The 23,667-nt window shown below is 48.5% G+C and overlaps 1 protein-coding gene across 11 annotated transcripts in view; it reads right to left on the bottom strand.

The window, feature by feature from the left end:
* The window catches only part of HNF1B (HNF1 homeobox B), a 53,990-nt gene that overhangs the window by 9,058 nt on the left and 21,265 nt on the right, over positions 1-23,667 (bottom strand). For 3 of the 11 annotated variants that reach the window (XR_003964772.1, XM_030296368.1, XM_030296372.1), the window contains exons 5-7: positions 12,579-12,739; positions 6,784-6,919; positions 2,589-2,783 (exon numbers count right to left, since the gene is read on the bottom strand). Coding sequence is in view for 10 of the 11 variants with exons in the window: in XM_030296368.1 (XP_030152228.1) it covers positions 2,589-2,783; positions 6,784-6,919; positions 12,579-12,739 (492 nt within the window). In the remaining variant the exon portion in view is untranslated. Of the gene's footprint in view, positions 1-465; positions 1,252-2,588; positions 2,784-6,783; positions 6,920-12,578; positions 12,740-23,667 lie in introns of those variants that run through there. The other 8 variants (XM_030296366.1, XM_030296370.1, XM_030296367.1 and 5 more) reach the window with 5 other exon arrangements.

The raw sequence follows: 23,667 nt of genomic DNA, 5'->3' as shown, positions 1-23,667 counted from the left end.
CTACAGATACCCCATCCCATCCCATCGCTCCTGTGTCCCCAGGCAGACGGAAGGGCAGTGGTGGCGGCGATGTTTTGGAAGGCAGTGTGTTGGGGTAAAAACACTAGCCATGTGTTTAAATCCTCGCTCAATTACTTAGCCTCAATTTCCTCATCTGTAAAATAGGAATGTAGGGTTAGAAAACATCATGTGGAAAGTACGTTGTACCAAAGAGCTTTGCACAGTGTCTTTCATGTAGTAGTGGACAGCACTTCTGTTCTCCTGACTTTCAAGTGTTTATTTATTTTTGAGACAGAGCGAGACAGAGCATGAACAGGGGAGGGGCAGAGAGAGAGGGAGACACAGAATCTGAAGCAGGCTCCAGGCTCTGAGCTGTCAGCACAGAGCCCGACGCGGGGCTCGAACTCACGAACCGTGAGATCATGACCCGAGCCGAAGTTGGACGCCCAACCGACGGAGCCACCCAGGCGCCCCGTGTTCTCCTGACTTTCAATAAAATGTTAGGTGCCCAGACATCAACAAGTGGCCCCCTCAGGCATATGTGACGCATCAGAGATTTTAAGACAAAAAAAAAAAAAAAGTTCTAAGCAGTTAGCAAACATAAACGAACTGGCCAGCGCATGCTTGTTGTATCTACCGTGACTCAAGCACCTGGCCTCATGCAAGCAATTATAAATGAATTAACAATGATAATTAGACATGGATATCGTTAATTGTATAATCAACAATTATACAATTATAAATAATTATATAAATCTGGGTTGTTCCAGACTGCACTAAAATGACATCGTATGTCACATCATGCCATCGCAGAAATAGGAAGGATGACGAAGGGAGACAAGACTCAAATAAAACCTCCAGGAGCATGTGACTCGGTTTTTAGCTTTAACAGTACTTGTTCACCAAGTCTAGAACCTTTTGAGTTCTGTAACTGACCATTAGATTCATATAAACTCCAGGTCACATGACCTAACAGAAGCATGTGGCTGTTGGGCCATGAGGGAGGGAGCAGTTTATTCTCTACCAAAGCATCCTCTAGTAGGGAATGGGGTAAATGTCACCACTTGCCAGCCCAGCTTGTCCTTCCTGTGGAGGGAGGCCAGTTATTTCCTGGTCCGGGGGCCCCTAGCTGGGCCTTGGTGGTCCACAGGTCACTGGTGACCAGTCTCTGGCTGTCCCACCTGGGCCTGGCCACAGAGGAATCCTGCCCAGGTGAGGGGGCAGGGACAATTGGGGGCGTATTGCCAGGCCCTGAAAAGACAGAAAGTGGGATATGACATACGGTCCCAGACTCTGCTACAGGCTATGGCAGATTTTTTTTTTTAAAGCCACACACACACACAAAAAATGTGATTGGAATGTGAGATGGTGCATAGAAACAAGCTCCACAGGCCTGAGGCGGGGACAGAGCCTGAGGATAGAAGGCCGAACTTGGTTGCTCTTCCTTAGACCCATGGCTCCAATTAAGGCAGCCGGGGAGAAACAAAATTCCCCTTCCCCATTCCTGCCTCCTCTTATTAAAAACTCCCTTAATAAACAATGACTTGCATTTCTTTCACTCTTATGCTCATCAAACACGGTTCATACCAAGTCTTACTTCATCTCCATTATCACTCTACATTATTATTTCCATTTTACGGATGAGGAAAATTGAGGCCCAGAGAGTGGCTAAGTAACTTACCAATGGCTACACAGCTGGTAAGTCTCAGGGCCAGGATTTAAATCTAGGTGTGTCTGACTCCAAGAGATGATCACTCTATTACAGAGACTTCTCTGGTGTTCCTGTGGGATGGTGCCTGCCATGATTTCTCCCCAGACTTGTAGGCCAGGGGCTGTATCCTGACATGGCCAGAGGGCTGGGGGCCTGGGGCTCAGGGTGGAGGGCAGAGATCTAGTGGCTGGCTGTGGGTGGGAAATAAGTGGTTGAAAGACAGGACTGAGAGTAGGTATAGAAATAGGATATGAGAACTGGGGTGGGGGAGGTTGGGGGAGGGGAGAAGTGCTAATATTCCTTATCCAGGATGGCATGCAGATGGCATTTTCCACCTGTGCTCATGATTCTCAATTCGAGATGTTGGGGGTGTGTAAATTGGAGAGCACGGGATTCTAGAAGATTCTTCAATTTCAGGGAGGGCACATGGGATGCAAATTGCATACCCACTCTTGCCATCTGGTAATGGCTGCTCAGACTTTCAGATTGAAAAGGCTAAGTTGAGGCTCATCAGGAAAAGGTACTGTGGCTGATCGGTGATATCTTCCATGGGTACCAAAGTGGGCAATGGTGGCATGTGTCCCACACATGTGCTACACCCTGCTTTCTTTCTCCAACTCCACTTATGTAAAGTGGGCCCTCAACTGTCCTCTTCAAACCTGCCCGCCCTCCAGGAATGGGGGGGGGGGGGATCTAGGAAAGGCACAGACCACAGGAAGGTCATGCTGAGACACTGTCTGGGTTGATAACAGGTAGAGAAAAGTGACCAAATCAGTATACTTCCAAGCAAGTACAGATCCAGAGAGGGCAGAGGTGGGTTGCGTAGGGCCCTTGCTGGTACCTCCGCCCCACCCCCCCAACCCGCCTGCATCCTTACTGTGGGAGTTCTGTAGCTGAGTCACAGCCGCCATGAAGGGCTGCTGAGTCATGTGGCTGCCGGGGCTTTGCTGCATGAGGGGCTGCTGGTGAGGGCTGTGTAGCTGCTGGGAGAACTGGACAGGCTGCAGGGCGGCCAGGCTGCCAGCCACACTGTTGATGACAGGGACGCTCTGTGCTTGGGAGGTGTTGAGGCCTGTGGGAGCAAGAAGGAAAGATCAGAGGTGGCTTCCAGGAAGGGGAGGGTTGAATGCATGGATGAGGTCACCCACCGAGCCCCTGCTGTGAGCCAGGCAAGACTGAGCTTTGCTTGAGAGATTGCACAGGAAACGACTTTCTAGATCCGTTATACAAAGAAACTGAGGCTTGGAGAGATCGACCTGCTGACATTCCACAGTGAGTTGTAGATGGAAATGGGCCTACACAGATCCGAGGCATGACAGTTTCCCAAAGTCATCCCGGCACCTCCCAAACTTGAGGTTGCCAGGACCCTGGGAAAGCTGCCTCTGCTTGCCCACTTCCTCCAGGCCCGACTCCCTGAGAGGGCTGCCCGGTGCCCTCAGGGCAGTTAAAGGAGGCAGATTAGTGCCCAGGCCTGTCTGTCCAGCAGAGGGCAGGAGTGATCAGGAACTCACATTTCGACAAAACAACAAAACCACCTCCACAGTCCTAGGAGTACGAAGCCAGAACACCCTCATTTAGTGGACTTGTGCAAAGACCCCGACAGAGGTCAGGTGCTCATTCTCTTGCTGATAGCAAAGAGCAGGAAAAACAGCAGACCTCAGCCAGTTCTATGAAGTGGACGTAACTCATCCCGTGGCACGGGGCTTGTGGCATCCAGAGGTCCAGGTACTGGGAGGAGGAAGTCGTAAGTGAAAGGTTGACAGTTTACAGTGGTTCTTGCCATCTTTCTGTTCTGGGGGTGGGAGGCTTCTGTGGTACTGCTCCATGCCTGTGTCCTGAAGCCTCTTCAGAACCAGGGCTGGCACTACAGAGACTGGGTCCCTGGTCCTGCATCTCTGGGCAGGAGTGTGGGGGAGACAGCTGAGGCAGAGTATGAGTAGGGATGAGAGGATCAGGGGCAAGACACCCTGACCTCTTTCCTGGGGCTGTCAATGTTCCTTTGACCGTGCTTTCTGTGAAATGGGGGGCAGGATGGGAGGGAAGAAGAAAATCCAGAAAAAGATGTCTAGGCAAGTGCGGAAGGGACACCTAGAGAGCCTTTCCTGAAACAGAGAGGGTTCCAGAAGTGGGTTTGTGGGAAGTCCTCCAGGGAGATAGCACAAAGACCTCAGCTGCTGCTTACTCAGGGCTTTAGCTGATACTGTTATTAGAACCCTAAAAGGCAAGTCTCCTGAGCGGAAGTGAAGGAAGAAGCCCCCTCCTGGCTTCCTTGGGTGGGGATGGGGCCGGGTCCTCTGATCGCCCTCAGACCAGCACTATCTCCCATTCCCCAGGGGCTCACCTGATACCCTGATATCCTGTTTCCCTCTCCTGCCTTCCACTGTGGTCTCAGTCTCCTGGGAGGCCCCAGATGCTTGCTGTTCCCCCAGGGAGCCCATTACAGCTGCTCTTTTGGGAAATCCCTGCCCAGAAAAGCAAATTACCCTGCCTAGAGTGGATGACATTTGAGGGCACGGTTCTGAAACCTGCCTGTGCTTTAGAGTCATCTGGGGGAGCTCTTTAAGAAATACACATTCCTCCGCCCCACCCAAGACTTAATGAGTCAGAAACTTCCGAGGTGAGGCCCAGGAATCTTATTTTCAACACCGTCTGTGATGTTGCTGTGCCTCAATTCCAGGATCCAGAGCCACTGATGTCATCCTAGCTCCCGCGAAGTGTGACTCGTGGCCTTTTCCCCTGCTTTCTGTGCACTGGTTCCTGCCCAAGAAGCATGTTGTGCAGCCCAGGGGATGAAAAGAGAGTGAGGAGTTGGCAGTGCCGGGGCCTTTGTTATCACTTCTCCATGGGCCTCTGTGGTCCTCAGGCAGGACCCACACACTCAACCCAACAGTTGGCCACATGAGGGTGCCTGCAAGCAATTCTTCATCCTGACACTCCGTAGGGTAGGACCATGTGTCTCAGCTGGGTTTTCTGTTGACGCTCACCATTGTTCATGCTCCCTCCACTCCAAGCACACGCACACACACACACACACACCCTTCCAAGGGCCACCTACACTCTGGTGCTGCCCACCTGCAGTAGATTAGGACTATAGCGAGAAGGTAGACAAGTGTGGGTGGAGGAGATTAGGAGGAACGAGATTGAAAAGTATGGAATAGCTCCAGGAAATATGTAATTGTGGGGGCACCTGGGTGGCTCAGTCGGTTGAGCGTCCGACTTAGCTCGTCATGATCTCACACTCCGTGAGTTCAAGCCCCTCATCGGGCTCTGTGCTGACAGCTCAGAGCCTGGAGCCTGCTTCGGATTCTGTGTCTCCCCCTCTCTCTGCCCCACCCCTGCTCATGCTCTGTCTCTTTCTGTCTCAAAGATAAATAAAAACATTAAAAAAAATTTAAAAAAAAAAGAAAATATGTAATTGTGTAGCTGTCGGCCAAAGCTTGATGTGGGAAGAAAAGAGGCAAGTGGGATGGTTCGTGTATCATTTTGGTTGTGGAAATAAAGAGGTGGCATATCTTACTCATGGATCTTTTACTCAAATCTTCTAGAAGGTGAGCAAGCTGGGTTTAGATATCCTATCTCATTATCAAACCCTGGGGTTAGTCTGGTTACCATATTCCTGTGAAAAGGCAGTAAGTTCAAAATAAATTTTTATTTGGTAAGACCTCTAAATGCTTCTCTACTCCCATTTCTCTCTGCAAAGAAATGCAGGGTGCAACCATTTCTTTAAAAAAAATTTTTTTTTAAGGTTTAATTTTCAGAGTCAGAGAGAGGCAGAGAGAGACAGAGTGGGCGGGGGGGGGGGGGGGGGGGGGGGCAGAGAGAGACACAGAATCCGAAGCAGGCTCCAGGCTCTGAGCTGTCAGCACAGAGTCTGATGTGGGGCTCGAACGCACAGACCGTGACATCATGACCTGAGCTGAAGTAGGACGCTCACCTACTGAGCCACCCAGGCGCCCCTGGGTGCATCCATTTCTGAGCAGTTGAGGATACAGCGAGAGCCACACATACTCAGGAAAGCTGTGCCTCCCGTAGGCCCAGCCCTGTTTTGCCCTCAAAGAACACATAAGCCATCTCCTCAGAAGGGATGAGTTGCTACCTTTGCTGGGGCTGATTTAGAGAGAGAGAAGAGAGAAAGAGGAAAAGGTGATAAAATACAGAGGGGTCGGTGCGGCCACAAGGGCAGAGGAACAATGTCAGTTAAAAGAAAGATGAGCAATGCGCCTTCCTTCGATCCCTCCTGAGACTTCTTGGGAGCGCTTCCCAGGGTGACAGTGGTAACTTGGCCTGAACTCACGACTGAGCTGAGAACACACCGAACACTCATCCACATTAGGATTCTGAGAGAGCCATCCATAGACATGGCCCCAGTCAGCCTTCCCATGCCCTGAACTGGCCCATCTGTGATGATGTGGAATGAGGGTCTCCTAGACCTGGGAGGACCTGATCCATTCACCAGTCTCCAGCCATGTTTCTCCTTAAAGACTCGGGGATGCTCCGCCAGTTTCCCTCAGAGCTCCCTCTCACTGGACTTGCACCACTGGGCAAACAGGCGTCCCATGACCACATGAAATTCCCTGTTTAGAAGGAAGCCCATCGTTGTTCCATCTTTGCCAACACAAAGAAACATCAGCATAACTTCGTGGAAAATCCACCGCAAACTTAGGGGTTGAAATGAACACTAGACAAAAGTATAAGCTATGATATTATACATACTCACGCCTTATAGATTGGCAAGCATGTTTCTACACACTATTATTTGATCACCTCAGCAACCCATTTTACAGATGAGGAAACGGAACCTCATTAAGGTTAATGATTTGCCCCAGGATGCACAGCTGGTGAGTTGTGCCCAAGATTCACCTTGATTCTGTTATTTTCTCTTTCTTTAGGCTAAACAATCCAAATACGGTTGAGGAGAGAGAAAAGGAACTAAACAAGTGGAATCAAATCCTACAAGTGGTGGGTGAGTTTGAAGGGGGTCTGCTAGGAACTGTTTTGAAACTCAGGTTGACTTACTTCCCACACTTCTCCTTACCTACCCCCGAAGTTTTCTGACCAAGAACAGAACTTACTTTGTGCAATGGCCATGACTCCAGAGAGGGGGGTCATGATGAGGTTTTGAGATTGCTGGGGATTATGGTGGGACAGGCTGTGGATATTCGTCAAGGTGCTGACGGGGGGCAGACCACCTCCTGAGACTGAGATCTGCTGGAGAGAAAAAACAAAAACACCATGAGTGGAGCTGGGATTGCAAAAAGCAGTGTCCAAATTGACATAACTCGGGGCACCTAGGGGCTCAGTCGGTTAAGCGACTGACTTTGGCTCAGGTCATGATCTCGCGGTCTGTGGGTTTGAGCCCCGCATTGGGTTCTGTGCTGACAGAAAAAAAAATTTTTTTTTAATGACATGACTGAGCAATTCCTTGGCACAGCTCATTCATTCATTCATTCATTCAGTAAAAATTATTAAGCATACACTGAGGCACATTTCTAGATGCTGGAGATAGAGAAGTAAAATACCCAATAATCCCTTCCCTATGATGCTTCCAGTGGTTGACTATTTTTTTTCTTTTAAGTAAAAAATGTTGTTAACATTTATTTATTTTTGAGAGACAGAGTGCAAGCAGGGGAAGGACAGAGAGAGGAGACACAGAATCCGAAGCAGGCTCCAGGCTCTGAGCTGTCAGCCCGATATGGGGCTCGAACCCACAACCCATGAGATCATGACCTGAGCCAAAGTTGGAGGCTCAACTGATTGAGCCACCCAGGTGCCCCTCATTGGTTGACTATCTCTGAGTTCCTAGCCTGCCTCAGACATTCTTCTGCCCATGGGGTATTAGAGGACTGTCACTTGCTTAATTTGGAAGTATCCTCTGTTCTGCTCTGTACCTTGTATATTATTGGAGCTAAAGACACGTGGCTGCTAAAAATAATAACTGAAGAAATGCTCTGGGAGAGCAGACTGGGGACCAGGCAGAAGTGCAAGAAAGCTTTCACGGACTACAGGCTCCATTAAGTACCACTTGTACATTAACTTACAAACTTCATGATAGTTCCATGAGGCAGACGCTTCTGCCATCCCTGTTTCCCTGATGAAAAAAACCAAGGCTCAGAGTAGATATGTATAATGCCTAAGATCCAATAACCTAGTAAATGGTATAGCTGGTATTCAAACACAGGTCTGTCTGCCTCTAGAATTTGAGTTCTTTTAGAGAACTTCTTTTAGAGAGAAACTTTCCCCACCCCTGCAATTATTATCAAGGGTTGCAGGGGGATCAGACATCATTGGGCTTCTCTACCTTTTCCAAATCTCCACTATCCATTAAAAGATTTTTTTTTTTTGGTCAATGAACTGATGTTGTAATGAGAAAGCTACTAAATAATAAGCCCTCGGCCCCAGGTGCCCCCATTCTGTTTCACCATTATATTTTAGTGATAGGTTAGTAAGAGAAAGCTACTGATTTTCACATGTTTACTTCATACATCCTTTGGCGGGGGGGGGGGGGGGGGAATCGAATCCTTTTATTTATTCCTAACAGTGTCTTTTCCTTATTGATTTTCTTCATTTCTCCAAATGTATAATGACATCACAAGCACATGTGCTGGGTCTCTTCCTTGCTAGTACTCATATGTGTACATGTCTATTGCATTGGTTAGAACTTTCTAAATAGTATGAAACAGTAACAGCTGTAATAGATGTGCTTGCTTTGATTCTGATGTTTTCAGAAATGCTTCCAGTGTTTCCCCATTAATTATAAGGAGCTATCACTTTCACCCACACCCACACACACTTTTGGTGATGAAGCATTTTAATACTTACAGTTTTAAAATAATTTCTAAAATTATTAAGAAAGGGTGTCTCAGGCCACCTAGCTGGCTCTGTTGGTGGAGCACATGACTCTTGATCTCGGGGTTGTAAGTTCAAGCCCCATGTTGGGTGTAGAGATTACTTAAAAATAAAATCAGGAAGGAAGGAAGAAAAGGAGGGAAGGAGGAAGGAAGGAAGGAAGGGAGGGAGGGAAGAAAGGAGGGAGGGAGAAAGGAAGGAAGAAAAGAAAGAAGGAAGGAAGAAAAATAGAGGTCTCCCATCACTGTGAACTGCTCCAGACATTCTTGATGGTATCAGGACCACTGGGAAACGTTTTAGGGTTAGGATACAAACATTCAGTGTCTGAGTAACTCAGTTGCCCTTCCTCCCAGAGCTTGTCAAATTATAGGTCGCACACCAGCACCCAGGTAAGACACTATCTCCCACCTTGACCTGGTCAGCCACAGAGCTTCCAAGGTTAATTTGAAAAAGAAAGAAAGAAAAAAACCAAACAGGTTTGTTTGTGTTTTTAAAATGGGCATCGAGAAAGGAGTTGGGGGGGGTCACGTGACCAAGAAGGAATTCGGACCACATCAAACAAGAGAGAACCAGCCTGTTTGCTGGACTTGTTTTTCAAAATGTCAGAGTCATTAAAAAAAAAAAAAAATTAAGTAACCTGCCTTTGGACTTCCTTTGGGTAATGTAGTCCTTTGGAGAAAGTCAATGAAGTGACGGTAATCTCTCCTGTTTCAATGTTTGATTTTAATGGTGAAAGACAAACGCAGATGCCGACGATAAAAACAACTTAAATGTGCATGGCTTCAGAGTCTGTAATGTGCTTCCACTGACTGTCCTCAATAGGTATCGACACAGCTAGGGAGGGCATTATTATCACTGCCCCTGTGTTACAGATTAAGAGACTGATCCCCCGAAGAGTTGCAAGACTAACACTAGGTCCCTTGACTAGTGAGTGAGGAAGCCAGAATTCAAACTCAGTTTTACTAGAGTTCAAATACTTATGTTTGGGGGTAACCCTGGTCAAGTGCCTTCCCACTAAAATGCAACCATTCTTTTCTATTTGTCACCAAGACTGAAGGAAGCCCGGGGCTGCCAAGGACGCAGCTGGGTTTGAATTACATGAATGCTGCCATTTGCAGAACTTTCACCTATGCTAAGTGCTTTACTGCCTACAGCCTAAGAGGTTAGTGTTATTGCCCCTACACTGTGGACAAGGAAACTGAAGCTGAAGAAGTAAAGAAATCTGCACAAGAAGTGGTGTTGGTATTGAAAGCAGGCCATTTGCCGCCAAGGTTTTTCAGTTGGGCTATACTGCTTCAATGTGAAAGAATCCAGAATGTGCTTTTTAATTATTATTATTATTATTTTTTAAGTAAACTCTACACCCAGTGTGGGGCTCAAACTCACGACCCTGAGATCAAAAGCCACATGCTCCACTGATGGAGCCAGCCAGGCACCCCAGTATGTGCTTTTGAAAGAAAAAAAAGGAGGGGGGCACCTGGGTGGCTCAGTAGGTTAAGTACCTGAATTTAGCTCAGGATCTCAACATTCATGAGTTCGAGCCCCGCGTCTATGCTGACAGCTCGGAGCCTGGAGCCTGCTTCAGATTCTGTGTCTCCCTCTCCCTCTGCCCCTCCCCTCTCATGCTCTGTCTCTCTCTCAAAAATAAACAAACATTGAAAAAATTATCTATGAAAAAAACAACAACAAGGTTCAACATACACAAACTGCAACCCTGAATCTGGCCAGCTTTTTGTCAATGCATTTGGGTATGGGAGAGGGGACAGATAGTGCAAAAGAAAGCTCAAATGATCAGCAGCATTTCCCAAACTAATTCCTGGGGTAAGATTTCCAATTCACATCCCACTGACAGTTAGTACACAAGAGATTGTCACTCCTCACATGGGGCTTACCCAAACAACAGCGGAGCTATAAGCAGCCCTCACACCAACCCCATGACGCAGGCATTATTACCCCCCATTTTATAGATGAGGAAACTAAAGTTAAGCAACATCCATCTGATTGCTGAGCCCAAGGCTTACACACACTGGTTCTCTTGCCCATGTTATTTTTAACCATACTCCACTCTTGCCTTGGTGGACCACAATCTGTGATGCACCTGTTAGATATTAACAGAAAACAGATTCTTGAATTTGGGCATCCAGTAATAGTGACATAACATATGAACCAGGGTGTTGGAGACTAGTAAAAAGCTGGTCCCTGCAAACAAGCTTCCAGGTGTTTGCTAACGTTGAGGTGTGCTCTCTTGGTCAATCATCAATCCAATAATATAGTGGCCATTAGGGCACTGCTGAGCAGAACAGGAAGCAGAAAGTGTGTCTGCAGGCTGCCTTTGGAGCAGCCCTGGCTTGGGGTGAGGCCACTTGCCTCTTAGGAGAAAGAGCAGGAGGGTGCAAGGGAAACCCCAAGGACCTTCAAGCAATAGAAGCAGAGACTTGAAGGATTTCATGCACTGAGAAGTCAAGACTTCTTCCACAAGACCCTCTTCCCCAGGGCAGCTTGGGCAATCCTTACTCTTAACCTGTTTGGGTCTCAAAGTGACTCATGAAGACTTGTCTGTGCCTCTTACAAAGTAGCCACACAAACGGTTCTTCATGAAGAAAAGGCATAAGGGATGAGGGGAGGGAAAGGGGGCTACAAAATGCCTCCCCCAGGAGCGCCTTTTCATTTTTGTTTGCACAGACCACTACCAGGGAAAGCAGCTCGTGTCCCCGAGACGAGAGTTGGCCGAGCCAGCACTCCTCTTGGAAACTACACTTTGTTTTTCCTCCAGGGAGCTGGGGACTCAATCACCTGTGACTCACCATTCCTGTGTTGCCTACACAGCACACACGTCGGTCTAAAATGGCATCTGCTCCCTGTCCCCTTCCCCCACGCTGGCCCCCACCTGCCCCTGGGTCAGACACCTTGAGGGAATGTGTGCGGCTCCACCTTGAGAGTGGAAGCCAGGAACCTGCAGCTCCTCCCTCCCCCAACCCCCCCACTGAAACACGGAGCATGACCCAAAGAATAAAGTTTTCCATTTCCTGCCCTTACTCGTGTCGTAATGCTTGTTTCTCTCCGGGGCTGCGCTCCCCTGCACTCGTGCTGTTAGAGAATGAGAGCCTTGAAAATTCAAATTCAAAAAGAGTCTATTCCTCACCAAGTGTGCTAAACTTACATCTGGGTGTGGGCTGTGGTTATGATTGTAGAAAACTTCAGTTAAAGAGAGGAACACTGACATTAACAATAACACCAGTCACTTCTTGAATATTTAACACGGTGCTGAGTATTTCCCTTGTTATCAGAGTTGTTCCCCCCAACAACCGCACTGTTATTATGCCCGTTTTATAGTTGAGAGAGACGGAGAGTGGTTCAGTAACCTGCCCAAGGCTACACAGCTATTAAATGCTAGAGCTGGGATTTGAACCGGGTCACTGGAACTTCAAAGTCGGTGCTTCTCACTTTCCTTGTAAGCCTCACCTCGTCCTGCCCCGCCCCACCGCCATTTTGTGCCCTGCTCCGCACTGACATACCACCTGATGTCCCAGTTCAAGAAGCCTCTCTCCATCTCCTGCCACCCACTACATCCTGACTTAATTTCTCTCCTTGCCGGCACCAGGGTGTGGCGAAGAGAAAGAGGGGGCTTGTTTCAAAGTGAAATACTCTCTAAGGTTAAAAGACTGGCTTTGGAGGCCTTGGGGGGGGGGGTTTACGAATGAACATTTTATCAACACAAATGTCATTGCCTGCCCCAAAACAAACAGCGTCCCACCCGGCTTGCTCCTTTATGAGGCATTCAATCAATAAAATGAGAGCAGGACTCTGTCAGATTTATTGGCTAGGTTCAAACCGAACACCTCTTCCACCCGCCAAAGGCTGGGTCACCAGCTCTACCTTTCCGTCCTAACTCTGGACAGCCCCCGTTTTCCCCTCCGGGGCTACAATGGCTCATTGTTTGAGGCAGGCCTTGTGAGAAGTTGTGTTTGTTTTGCCTCTTATCTTATCAGCTCCAGAGCTACAATGGCCCAGGTGTACTCACCATTTTACCATCAGGTGAGAGGAGATTGTGGCCAGGGTCCAGACTGGCTGGAGAGACTTGCTGTAAAACAGACTGGCTGGTCACCATGGCATTGTTGCCATGGTGACTGATTGTTGAGGAGGAAGTGACCTCACTGTTTCCCTGCTGGCTGTAGCGGACTCCTGCAAAACAAGACAGACCCAACAGCAGACATGAGTGCCCCCAGGGCCCTGGAACACACATTTGACTCCCCTTGTTTTCACACGGTGGATGACAAGAACCCAAAGTTGCCTTTTCCTCCCCTGTTTCCTATGAGAGACACTGGCTGGCTTTCTCCAGGATAAAGGCTGGCGTGGACTCTACTTAATTCTGGAATGTAAGCTCCTTGAGGGCAGGACATTTTTATCTGTTTTCTTTTGCTCATTGCTGTATCCCCAGTGCCTTGGCACTTGGTAACCACTCAATAAATATCTGTCAGAGGAATGAATGAATGAATGAATGAACGAACGAATGAACGAATGAGTGAGTGGACAAAAGGATTCTGCTTATTCTTGCTTCAGCATACTTCTTGCGGGATTTAGGGGCTGAGATTGGCCTTCTCTTCCTAACTAGAGTATTTCTTGTATTCTTCAAAATGTCTTCTAGAAATGTTTCCCTGGCATCTCTTGGCAATGTGGGGCTGCAAAGCATGAGTAGACCCGTCCTACAAAGAGGCACTTGTCCGGGGAGCCCTGTAAGAGCCAGAGTGGAAGGTATCGGTCTTTGCATACCACTATTATGGCTGAGCACAAGAGGCTGGGGTGGGCAGGCGGAGGGTGTTGCACACAGGCAGAACAGGTCAGGGATGGGGCTGTAGCTGGGGGTCTGTGGCTCTGGAACTCACATTCCTTTGATGGGGTCCCATTTGGCTGACTTCCAGGGCCCAGGGGAAGGCGAGTCTGCCGGGAGGTGGGGCAGGCAGCACACACAGGCGGGATGTGGATGCTTTAGTAAACCACTGCAGTTAGGTCTGCAAGGGAGGGGAGAACCAAGCATGTTTATAGCCTCACTACTCTGGCCCTCCCTCTGGTTCAGGAACCAAAACAGAGGTCTGTGCTCAGGAAAGGAAAAGCACTGGGCAGAGAAGGCTACCGAAGGGGCGCAAGTAACCTGGACCCAGTTTGCAGAGTCCAAGTCCTGCTAGATGTGCCCGTGAAACAGACAAAGACAAAGCTGGGGGCAGCTGGGGCATCTCACCCTAAGCTCAAAGCCTACAAAGACTGTGTTCTTGTGTTGCACTTTGGACTTGACAAAAAGGCTTGGGGGACCCTATTTCTACCTGCAGGAGAGGGAGACCAGTGCTCTGGGCATGCAATCATTTGGAGGGGTGGGCCAACTATCTGGCTGCACTTCTCCTTTTGCCAGCTTTCCCAAGACGAACCATTACTGTATAAAGTATACTGATTCTATTGGTCTGTTTCCCCCTGTCCTGCTTCCTGCTTCCCCCTGGAGCCCCACCTGCCCAAGGAGGCTACAAAGCCCCCCTTCCCAGGGGCCAGGCAAGCTGCCATAACCAGCAGCCTCCAAATCACTAAGATGAAGCTTGCCAAGAGGAGACCCAAGCCAGTCTTCTAGCATCATCCAAAGGACATTACCCAAGGCTGATATGACCTAGAGCTTAAGAGGGCTGGGAAGAAAACAAACAAATGCTAAGGCAGGGTTCTAACCTTCAAGAGCAACGTGTTTGACTCTGAGTGGCTTGATGAATGCTCTATGGGCTTCCTCTATTGGTTGCTGTCCTCATCCTTTGATTCAAGGGGCTGTCAGTGGGGGTGACGGTGGCAAATTGGAATTTGGTGGTTATTGGTCTGGGGCACCACACTTTTGGGGGAACAGGAGCCATGAGGTTAAAAGGAGGAAGGCTCCCCTGCCTCTGAACCAACACCCCTCCCCAGTCCTGCCCGCGGTCCCCCACACCTATCTTGCAGTCCCTGCGTCTCCTATCCCCTACCCTCTATTCATCCCATTGGATCACACTGGGTCTTTTTTCTCCACTCACATTTACCACTGGGCTCCTGGCAGGATACATCCAACAGCTCACAGTGTTGTGACATAGAAGAAGAAAGATCTGTGCCTTGTGAGCTCAGGAGGCAGAGAAGATCCAACAGAAAAGAGGGAGGCAGGTTTCAAAGCAATAATAGGAAGAATTTTCTGAGGAGGGACAATGGGAAGACTGTGGGCTCAGGAGCTAGACAAACTCAGGCTCAAATCCCACTTTGCCCTTAGGAGATGTTCGATCTTGGAAAAATTACTTCTCTCTCTGTGCCTTCACCTCCTCTCATAAAATGGAGGGAACACTTCCTTCACAGGGCAATTTCTGGGTAAGAGAATATATCTAAAAGTTTCCTAGCATGATGCTAAAGAAATGGTAACTATGGGTCGGGAGGCAGCTAGTATGGGGATGGACCCCAGGATATTTGCCCTAAGACTCTAGAATTCTAGGCAACTTAGGGCAGATTCTAAGTACTGAATGGAATGACCTGTCCATGGAGCATAGTTCCCCAAGAATCCTACTCCGAAGAACCACTTATGTGTTTTGCCCTGGAAGCTACTTGGGAGGCAAGCTTGGCTCCTGTTTTCTCGTTCTTTCCTTTTGGAGGGACTGCACTTCACCTTGTTTTTCTCTTGCTTTCTCTGACTCCCCGGCCAGCTATTTACCTCCCCAAGATGCTCTGCTCCTGAGAGAGTGGTGATAACGCTGGGAGTCAGGTGTGTGTTCACCTCCCAGCCTGTCCCCATCATCGATTCAGCCTCAAGTCAAACAGACTCTGGTTTTAGCCTATTTAATTTGGCCAAAGGAAGAGGGCCCGTCCTTTAGTGATCAAATATGGGTCACAGGGAGGCTTCTCCCCTACTGCAGGCTACATAATTATGTATTTAAAAATAATTAACCAAGGATACCCATAGGAAACAAAGCCTTCTTTAGGAGGGAGCCTGGCAGAAGAGCGTCAAGGGCCATTTGTTAGAATCCAGCCAGGGTAGCCCAAGGCTGCTGTGGTTTTCAAACCTTGTTTTCTCCCCCAGCACAGCTTCATGTAAGGGTGGAGCTGTTCTGTTTAAAGACAGAGGGGCCTTGGGGCGCCTGGGTAGCTCAGGTGGTTAAGCTTAGGACTTCAGCTCAGGTTCATGAGATTGAGCCCTGCATCTGGCTCTGCACTAACAGGGTAGAGCTTGCTTGGGATTCTCTCTTTCTCTCTCTCTCTCTCTCTCTCTCTCTCTCTCTCTCTCTCTTTCTCTCCCCCCCCCCCCTTGTGCTTTCTCTCTCTCTCAAAATAAATAAATAAATAAACTTAAAAAAAAAAAGAAAGACAAGGGGCCTAGGCCTCTGGCTAAGGGACAGCATCGGTTGGCAGGCAGGGGATCATCCCTGTTTGATCTCAGCTCAGCCATCAGTGTCCTGGGTGAGCTCAGCTTCCTCATCTCTGAGCCAGAGGTCTGCCCACTGTTGGGGGTGTGTGGGGGGGTGCTGTTCTCACTGCAGAGTGTGGTGGGAGCTGGTGGGGCTGCTTGCCAGCTCCAGATTCACCTGTAACCTTCCCCACTGGTGCTTCTCCCACCAAGGAGTTTGGCAGTCAGTCTGGACCCAGAGAAGGTGGCTGTAATCAGGTAGCCACCTTAAAGGGGATGGAAGGTGTATCACAAAGTATCCACTGGCGATCCCCCAGAAATAGGTGTTCTTGTCAGAGGAAGGAAAGAGGCCAGGTCCTTGTGTATTTCACAAACTCAGAAGGGTACTTCAAAGGAGAACCAAAGTGGAGGAGGCTCTGGAGCCAGGCAACCTGGGTTTGAATCCTGGCTCTACCACAGATTAGCTGTGTGGCCTTGGGGAAGTTACTTAACCACCCCAAGCTTCAGTTTCTCTGCTGTTAACAGTATCTGCCCCTTAGGGTCAAGGGGAGGAAGATGAACGACTCAGTGGATGTGAAAGTCCCCAGAATGTGTTTGGCACAAGATACCTCATTCCTTCTACTTTGGGACTGTCTTTGTTTAAAAGACATTTTCAGGAGGCTGAGGTTACAAAACTTTATTGAGTACCTATCATGTGGCAAGTACTGTGCTCGGGGAATGGAGCACATTCCCTTCCTCCTTCACCATTGCAAGCTCTGAAAATGAATATACCACAAGGGCTCTGGGTTATGATGCCAAAGATGCCAGGTTAACAGCCCCAGAGGCCCCACAGGAGATATGACAACACTAGACGTGGCCCTGTACCTTCCACTCTCTTCCTGGCTCAAGTCACTAATTGGCCATGCCCCCATCGCTGGTCCTATGAACCACAGCATAAGCAGTAAACGTCATCCCAGCTAGAATCTAGTGACAAACACATCAAAACATGAAAGAAGCTCGTGGGTTCCAGAAGCCAGCGTCTCCACATTCCACTTTCTGCACCAGCACCACCTCCAGGGCACTCTTCTCACTGCTGGAGCTTAGGATTTCTTTCTCAAACAAACTTGTACCACGTCACTGCCCTGTTTGGAAACGTATGATGGCCCTTCGCTGCCTTCTGGAAAAACCCCAACCCAAGACTAGCAGAATGGGGCCTTTGTGACTCCAGCTCGCCTTATTTGTATCATCTCTCACGACATCCCATACAGCCATGTCAGAGCACCTGCCGTTCGTCACATTGGCCCTGCCATCTCCTGCCTCTGTGCTTTTGCTTCTGCTGTTCCCTCTGCCAGGAAAGCTCTTCCCTTCTTCTCCATGCCACATCTTTTAAGAGGGTTAAATGCCATCTCCTCTGTGGAACTCGCTTTGATTCATTCTGATAGTTAACTGCTTCGCCCTTGGTATTTTACACGCAGTCAAGACTCTTACAGCAGGAGTCGGACACCCTGCACCATAATGTTCTGATAAGAGGATCCTTCTTGTTCCCTCTTAAAGGAAGGGATGACTTTTTACTCACTGTTGCTTCCTCGGAGCCTCACAGAGGGCCTTGGGACTGTGAATATTTCCCGAATGAAGGAATGAGCCCTCAGCTGCTTTGAGCATTCATGCTCTAGAACAAGGGAGCATCCCTCTGGCAGAAGGAGAGAATGCTGTCAGTCCTGCGGGAATGTTGGTATTGAAAGTGTGGATCTGTTCCAGTTCTACTGACAAATATGGGATAATCTGAGTGTAACATGAATTTCACACTTGAGGAATTCAGAAATCGGCACCCAGCTGAATGGAGCCACAAAGGACAACACTAACCATACTAGTGTGTGTGCACGTACATACATGCATGCGCACGCGTGCGCACATGCACACACACTCTGAGCATCTACCAACAGTTCACCGCATGTGCTATAAGCCACATTGATCCGCAGCTAGAGTTACAATTTTCCTTCCGATTTCCGACAACCCTCCTTCTCCTACTTCACATTAACTCTCAAGCCACAGCCCTTCTGATGCCTGCTTCTGAAGGCAAACTGCAGGACTGTTTTCAAGGTAAAGGGCCATATTTATCATTCTACAGCATTTATGTATTTCCTAACCACGTAACAGGTGTAAAACTCGGCTAATGTTTTTGTTAGATTCTTATCTTTCTAAGGGGTGTCATTGAAGAAGTTTTGAGTATTGTGTCCTTAACCCCATTTCGTTCCCATAAACCCCATAGTTTTTATTGGGTTACTTTACAGAGCACAGTGGTTTTTATGATGTGAATGTTGGGTTCTATAGAACTGACCATGTATCTGTTTTCAAAGACAGACACAACTGCCTTGTGGGAGGGACCCCAGAGAGGACCTGCTTAGGGAGTAATCAACCACGGGGACTTTTCAGAAACCTGTGCTTCAGGGACTTAGAACTATAGCCCTCTTAGAGCTTCTAAAATTTTTTTAAATGTTTTATTTATTTTGGGGAGAGAGACAGACAGAGCGTGAGCAGGGAAGGGGCAGAGAGAGAGAGAGGGAGATCCAGAATCTGAAGCAGGTTCCAGGCTCTGAGCTGTCTGTCATAGAGCCCAACACAGTCTCAAACCCACGAATCATGAGATCATAACCTGAGCCAAAGTCAGATGCTTAACTGACAGGGCCACTCAGGCACCCCTCTCTTAGAGCTTCTAAAAGCAGCTGAGATCCCAATTCCACAATTCCAGAAATCAACAGGACACCAGCAACTAGACACTTGAAACTAATACCCTCTCTCTTTCTGTCTCTCTGCCTTGATGATTCTGGACCAATCAACTTTTGGGTCTTGGTATTTTTATCTACAAGATGGGCATATGGATCTTCCTTCCTCAGAAGCCATAACAATGAATGAACTAAATAAGGTAAGAGAAACACCGGGTTTTGCTCAGAGAGAAAATGCCAGGCAAACAGAAGAGCAACGTCAGCCAGGAAAACATGACCAGAATCGCTCCTTTTAGCAAGAAGAAAAGTGGGAGGTGTGGCCTCCTGGGCCACGTGAGGTTCAGCTTACCCCCACGTGGCCTTTGGTGCTGAAGCAAGGGGGTCCTTTTTACTGGGGTCTGTGAGCCTCACCCAGGATCTGGTGGGATGCCTTTCACCCTTGACATTTCAAAACCAATCTCCCATCCCTGATAATGCAGGAATGTTCCTCCGGCTGATGGACCTCTGCCAGCACGAATGAGCGTCCCAGCCACCAACAGAGTAAACATTACTCAACTGGCCAGAGCTCTGTCACACGCATTCTTCCCCTGTGTTTCTAACCTCATGCAGAGCACAGCCCAACCCTGTTGGGTCTAGAACCTGGGAATTTAAACCCAGGCAAGCGGGAGCGTGCGACAGAGAAAGCTCCTCCCAAAGGAAACAACTCTGCCCATCAATTATGGGTAGACAGAGCTGTCTTTCCTATGACGCCAACACATACGGCCGGGGAGGGGGCCAGGCAGAATTAGGCCCGGGAACCTATCCTCAGAAATCCATTCCCCCTCTCCCCACAGAGGAGTCACTTTCTTGAGAAAAGAGGCAGACACGCAAATGATTCAGTCTAGTGACCGTCTGAGAGGCTCATCTGGGATAAAAGAATGTGAACTGAGAGGTCCAGAAATAAAAGCTTTAAATAAAGGAGATAGCACGGCTGCCTCAGTTTCCTCACTGGTAACACGGGACTACCACCAGCTCTTATTCTCATTTCCTCCCCTCTGGGGATAAAGATTAACATTTGCGAAGAGTTCAGATTAAAAATCCGAAAGCCTGAGAGGAAAAAAGCTGATGCAAGGCGGAAGCAGTTGAAACACTGGGCTGGGTTTTAATCCCACATCTCTTTCTACCAGAGGTGGCTGGGTTAGGAGCCCAGTTCCTAAGAGGAGAAACACAGACAGGCCTGCGGGGACGGTAAACATTCTTGAACTCAAGGAGTAAAAGTTGAGTGATACTTAAGGAAAGCCCACAAACTGGTTTTCTTATAAAAATCAAAGCAAATGTAACCAATGGGGGAAAAAAAATCGTCTTCCATCAAAAGCATCTTGGCTGAGAACAGAAGTTGACCTGCACAGTGCACCTGAGAAAATCACACATGTGGGGAGGTAGGAGGGCCACAGAAACGGGCCAGCATGCCTGGTCCTTACTGGAGAGCCCGTTTCTGCAGGCAAACATCAGATGCTTTGCAACAAGCCCTTCAGCCCGGAGGCCGCTGTTACAAGTGAAAGAAACCAGGCCGGCACTCGAGAACTTGAGAAGTCCTCACATCTGTGAGTGTTTTACGCAGCCTGCTCTCAATGTGTCACGGATGCCCATTCGACAGAATGGAAAGCTGAGGTTCGAAGAGGAAGAGGTTATTTTCACTACCTCTTGTGAAGGGGCCCCTAGCAAGTCAGCGGCATCCTGAAGTCGACCCTTCTTCTTCTTCTCCGTAAGCCCCAAATTGATTCCAGGTAGGTTGAGCCTCCATCGTGACCCCCCAAGGAGTTTGAAATTATTTTGTTTACTCGTTTCTTGACTGTCTCTGTCACTGGAATGTAAGCCCAACGAGGGCAAGACCTTGCCTGTGTCCTCAGCACCTCGCACAGAGCCTAGCCTGTGAGAGGCGCTCGGTAAATATTGGTGGAATGAGCAACTGATGACCAGGTTCCACATGGTCTGTGGAGCTGAGGGGTGCAAAAGCAACAGTGGTATACATTTCTCCTCTAGGTCTCCTGATTTTGCTGAGGTTAGCGGGAGGCATGCCCCTTAAAGAAGGAGGAAGGGGGAGTGAGAGAGGAGGAGAAAGCGAGAGTAAAATATAATCAAAATAGAAATAGCACTGACACATTGGGGTGATTTTGTGTTTGAAGGCGCAGGGTGAGTGCACCGAGGAGTATTGCTTACGAAGCAGCCTGGATCTCGTTAGTGCTTTACCTAGTGTGAAAAAGGCCAATGGGGGTGCCTGTAGGGGGCCTACCCATTCCTGACTTCTTGGGGCCTAAGCATAACTCTGACTACCTACGATGCTTTAAGCAGGGGGAGGGGGGTGTTGAAATGGGTGCTTCCATGGGCACAGGCTGAGCATTTCTAAAGGTTTGGGGCTGTGGGTGGGAAGCCCGAATTTGGACTCACTCTGTTAGAACCCAGTTTGAGGCTCATCGGGTTGATTTTGAGGAAGGATCAATTAATGGGAATTTACTGTGGCAACACTAAATGTCACTTAGATGCCTTTTTCTCCAAAGGAAGCTGGAGTGAAAACTTAGAAGGGTTAAAAGCGGACATCGTTAGGCCTAAAGGCTGTGAGGACAGACACAGCCCTGCCGCAGTCTGGCTCCTGGGGTCTCTTTTCTCAGAGGCAGCCTTTGCAGGGAGGGGTAATGTAGCTGTAACAAAGGCCCCTGGGCTTGGCTGGCGAGGAGGACGATGACGCTTCTAGTGGATCTGGGGAACGAAGAAGGCTATAAAGCCATCAGCAGACTGAGCCACTGGGTGTCCACACAAAAGTAAGGTCCTAAAAACAGACATCTGTATTGTGACTGAAAGGCTCATAAAATTGCCTTAGAAAGGAGAGGTTTTCCACTGCGACCCATTCATAAGCAGGGCCCCGCTGGGAAGTGACACCCGGGGAGAAGATCCTTTGAGGCCTGGCAAGTGTCAGAGCTGCCCCATTATGGGAGTTTGCCTGGCCAGACCCCAGCCTCTTCATCACCACCGTTGGAGGCAGCTCCCCCAGCAGCAGCAGCAGCAGCAGCAGCAGCAGCAGCAGCAGCATCATGACAAATAGCCATTGGGTACCAGCTCATGGATGCTGGTCACCAGGCATCGGGCTGAGGCTTTGGAGGTTGGATGATTACTGGCTTCCACTGAACAGGAGCACCAGCGAAGCACTCAGGAAGCAGTCCCCCAAGGATGGCAGCTGCTTAGAGCCATCTCTCCAAATGACTCTGATCTGCAAGAAAAACCCAGGCCCTTTTCTAGACCTTGGCTCACTCAACATAAACTCAGGAAGAGCTATTCTAGCTCTTTTCTTGTCCAAGACATGCTGGTAAGAAATTATAATAGGAACTGATGTAGTAGAACATTAAGCTGACTAGTAGAACTAAATTAAACTAGTAGACTAAGCTAGTAAACTAAACCAGTAGAACATTAAGAGAAAAAGAATAATAATATGCTCTCTTTTATGTTGAGAGAGAGAGAGAGAACAAGCAAGCACATGTGAGCAGGGGAGAGGGGCAGAGGGAAAGAGAAAGAATCTTAAGCAGGCTCCACGCTTAGCACAGAGCCCAACATGGGGCTCCATCCCACGACCCGGGGATCATGACCTGAGCTGAAATCCAGAGTCTGATGCTCAACTGACTGAGCCACCCAGGCACCCCAATAATATGTTCTTTGAAAACTTCCTGGTAACATTAAATATTGGAGGTTGTGTGTGTGTGTGTGTGTGTGTGTGTGTGTGTGTGTATACACTGTATACTTTGGTTAAGCAGTATCAATGAAAGTAGAGCTGGATGTCATTGTTTCTAGAAAAGGGAAAATATGCTTTAAATCATAATTATGTACTATGTTACGTAAAACGAGACAAACTATGGAGTTTGTCAGTTTAACTCTAAACCTGAAAAACAGATTACAAAATAGGGGATTTATGCATTCAGGTTTTGGACAAGAAGCCCTTTATAATAGATATGGTCAGCGCACAAATAATGGAATGTCCACCATGTGCCAGGCACAGGTTATGGACTGGAGACATAGTGGTGAAGAAAGCCAACTCGGGCTTCGATGTGGGTACAGCCTGGAATTCCACCACTCAGCATACATACACAGTTTTAGAGACTCCGGGAACTACTTTTCCTCACAGGAAGAATGAGACTTACTGGATTTCTTTCTTTTTCTTTGACATATAGGGATGCAAACCCTATACTTCACCCAGCAGGAAGATTCTCAAGAAGGAGGAGAAGGCTTGTTTCTGTTTCCATTGGTAAAACATCTTGAGATAAATCAAGCAGCTATTTTGTACCCACCATGCAAATTGATGTGACACAAATGGGAGATGTTATTCAGAGGTTTTCCCCGCTCGCTGAACAAGAACTCCCTGGACTTCATCACCAACCCAGTCCAAGAGGTGCTGACCAGGAAGAGGCACCCTACCTTGGGTAGGGCCAGAAGGCAATGGGCATGCAGGCTGCCACTCAAAGGCCCTGAAAGTGTTAACCTTCAGCAGTGATAGGTGTCTCGTTTACACCCATTATAAATCTGTTTATTGTGACTGGCCCCACCCAATCTGCCGCTGCTGTAAAGCTCTAATGGTCCCTAATAAAGGTGGAAGGATTGTAACAGCACACAGTTCCTGAAATGGGGACGGAGCGAGAGACAGACAGATGATAGCTTAACAATAAGATATCACAATGACCAACGTCCCTCTGCTACTTCAGGCAGCAGGGGCCTGGGCCCCAACACTTGATGCTACATGCAATCTCCAAATACTCACCTGTCAGAGCTGAAAGGTCCGACACCCTCATTTGCCAGAATCCCTGAGAAGTTAGGTGATTGGCCCAAGGTCACCCCTTCTCATTCGCAGCTCAGGTCTCCTGAATCCTAGTCCAGGGCCCTTCCCCCAGCTGCCTCACCTCTCCTAGTTTAGCAAAGGGCCTTCAGGATCATCATCAACCCCTTCAGGACCCTCCTGCTCCATCTGGCCTTGTGACGTCCAGCCCTGACTGTATATCCAA

This window comes from Lynx canadensis, chromosome E1 (assembly GCF_007474595.2).
Source record: "Lynx canadensis isolate LIC74 chromosome E1, mLynCan4.pri.v2, whole genome shotgun sequence".
Lineage (NCBI taxonomy): Eukaryota > Metazoa > Chordata > Mammalia > Carnivora > Felidae > Lynx > Lynx canadensis.
The sequence above is the reverse complement of the archived record's forward strand: the minus strand, read 5'-3'. Positions and strand labels throughout refer to the sequence as shown.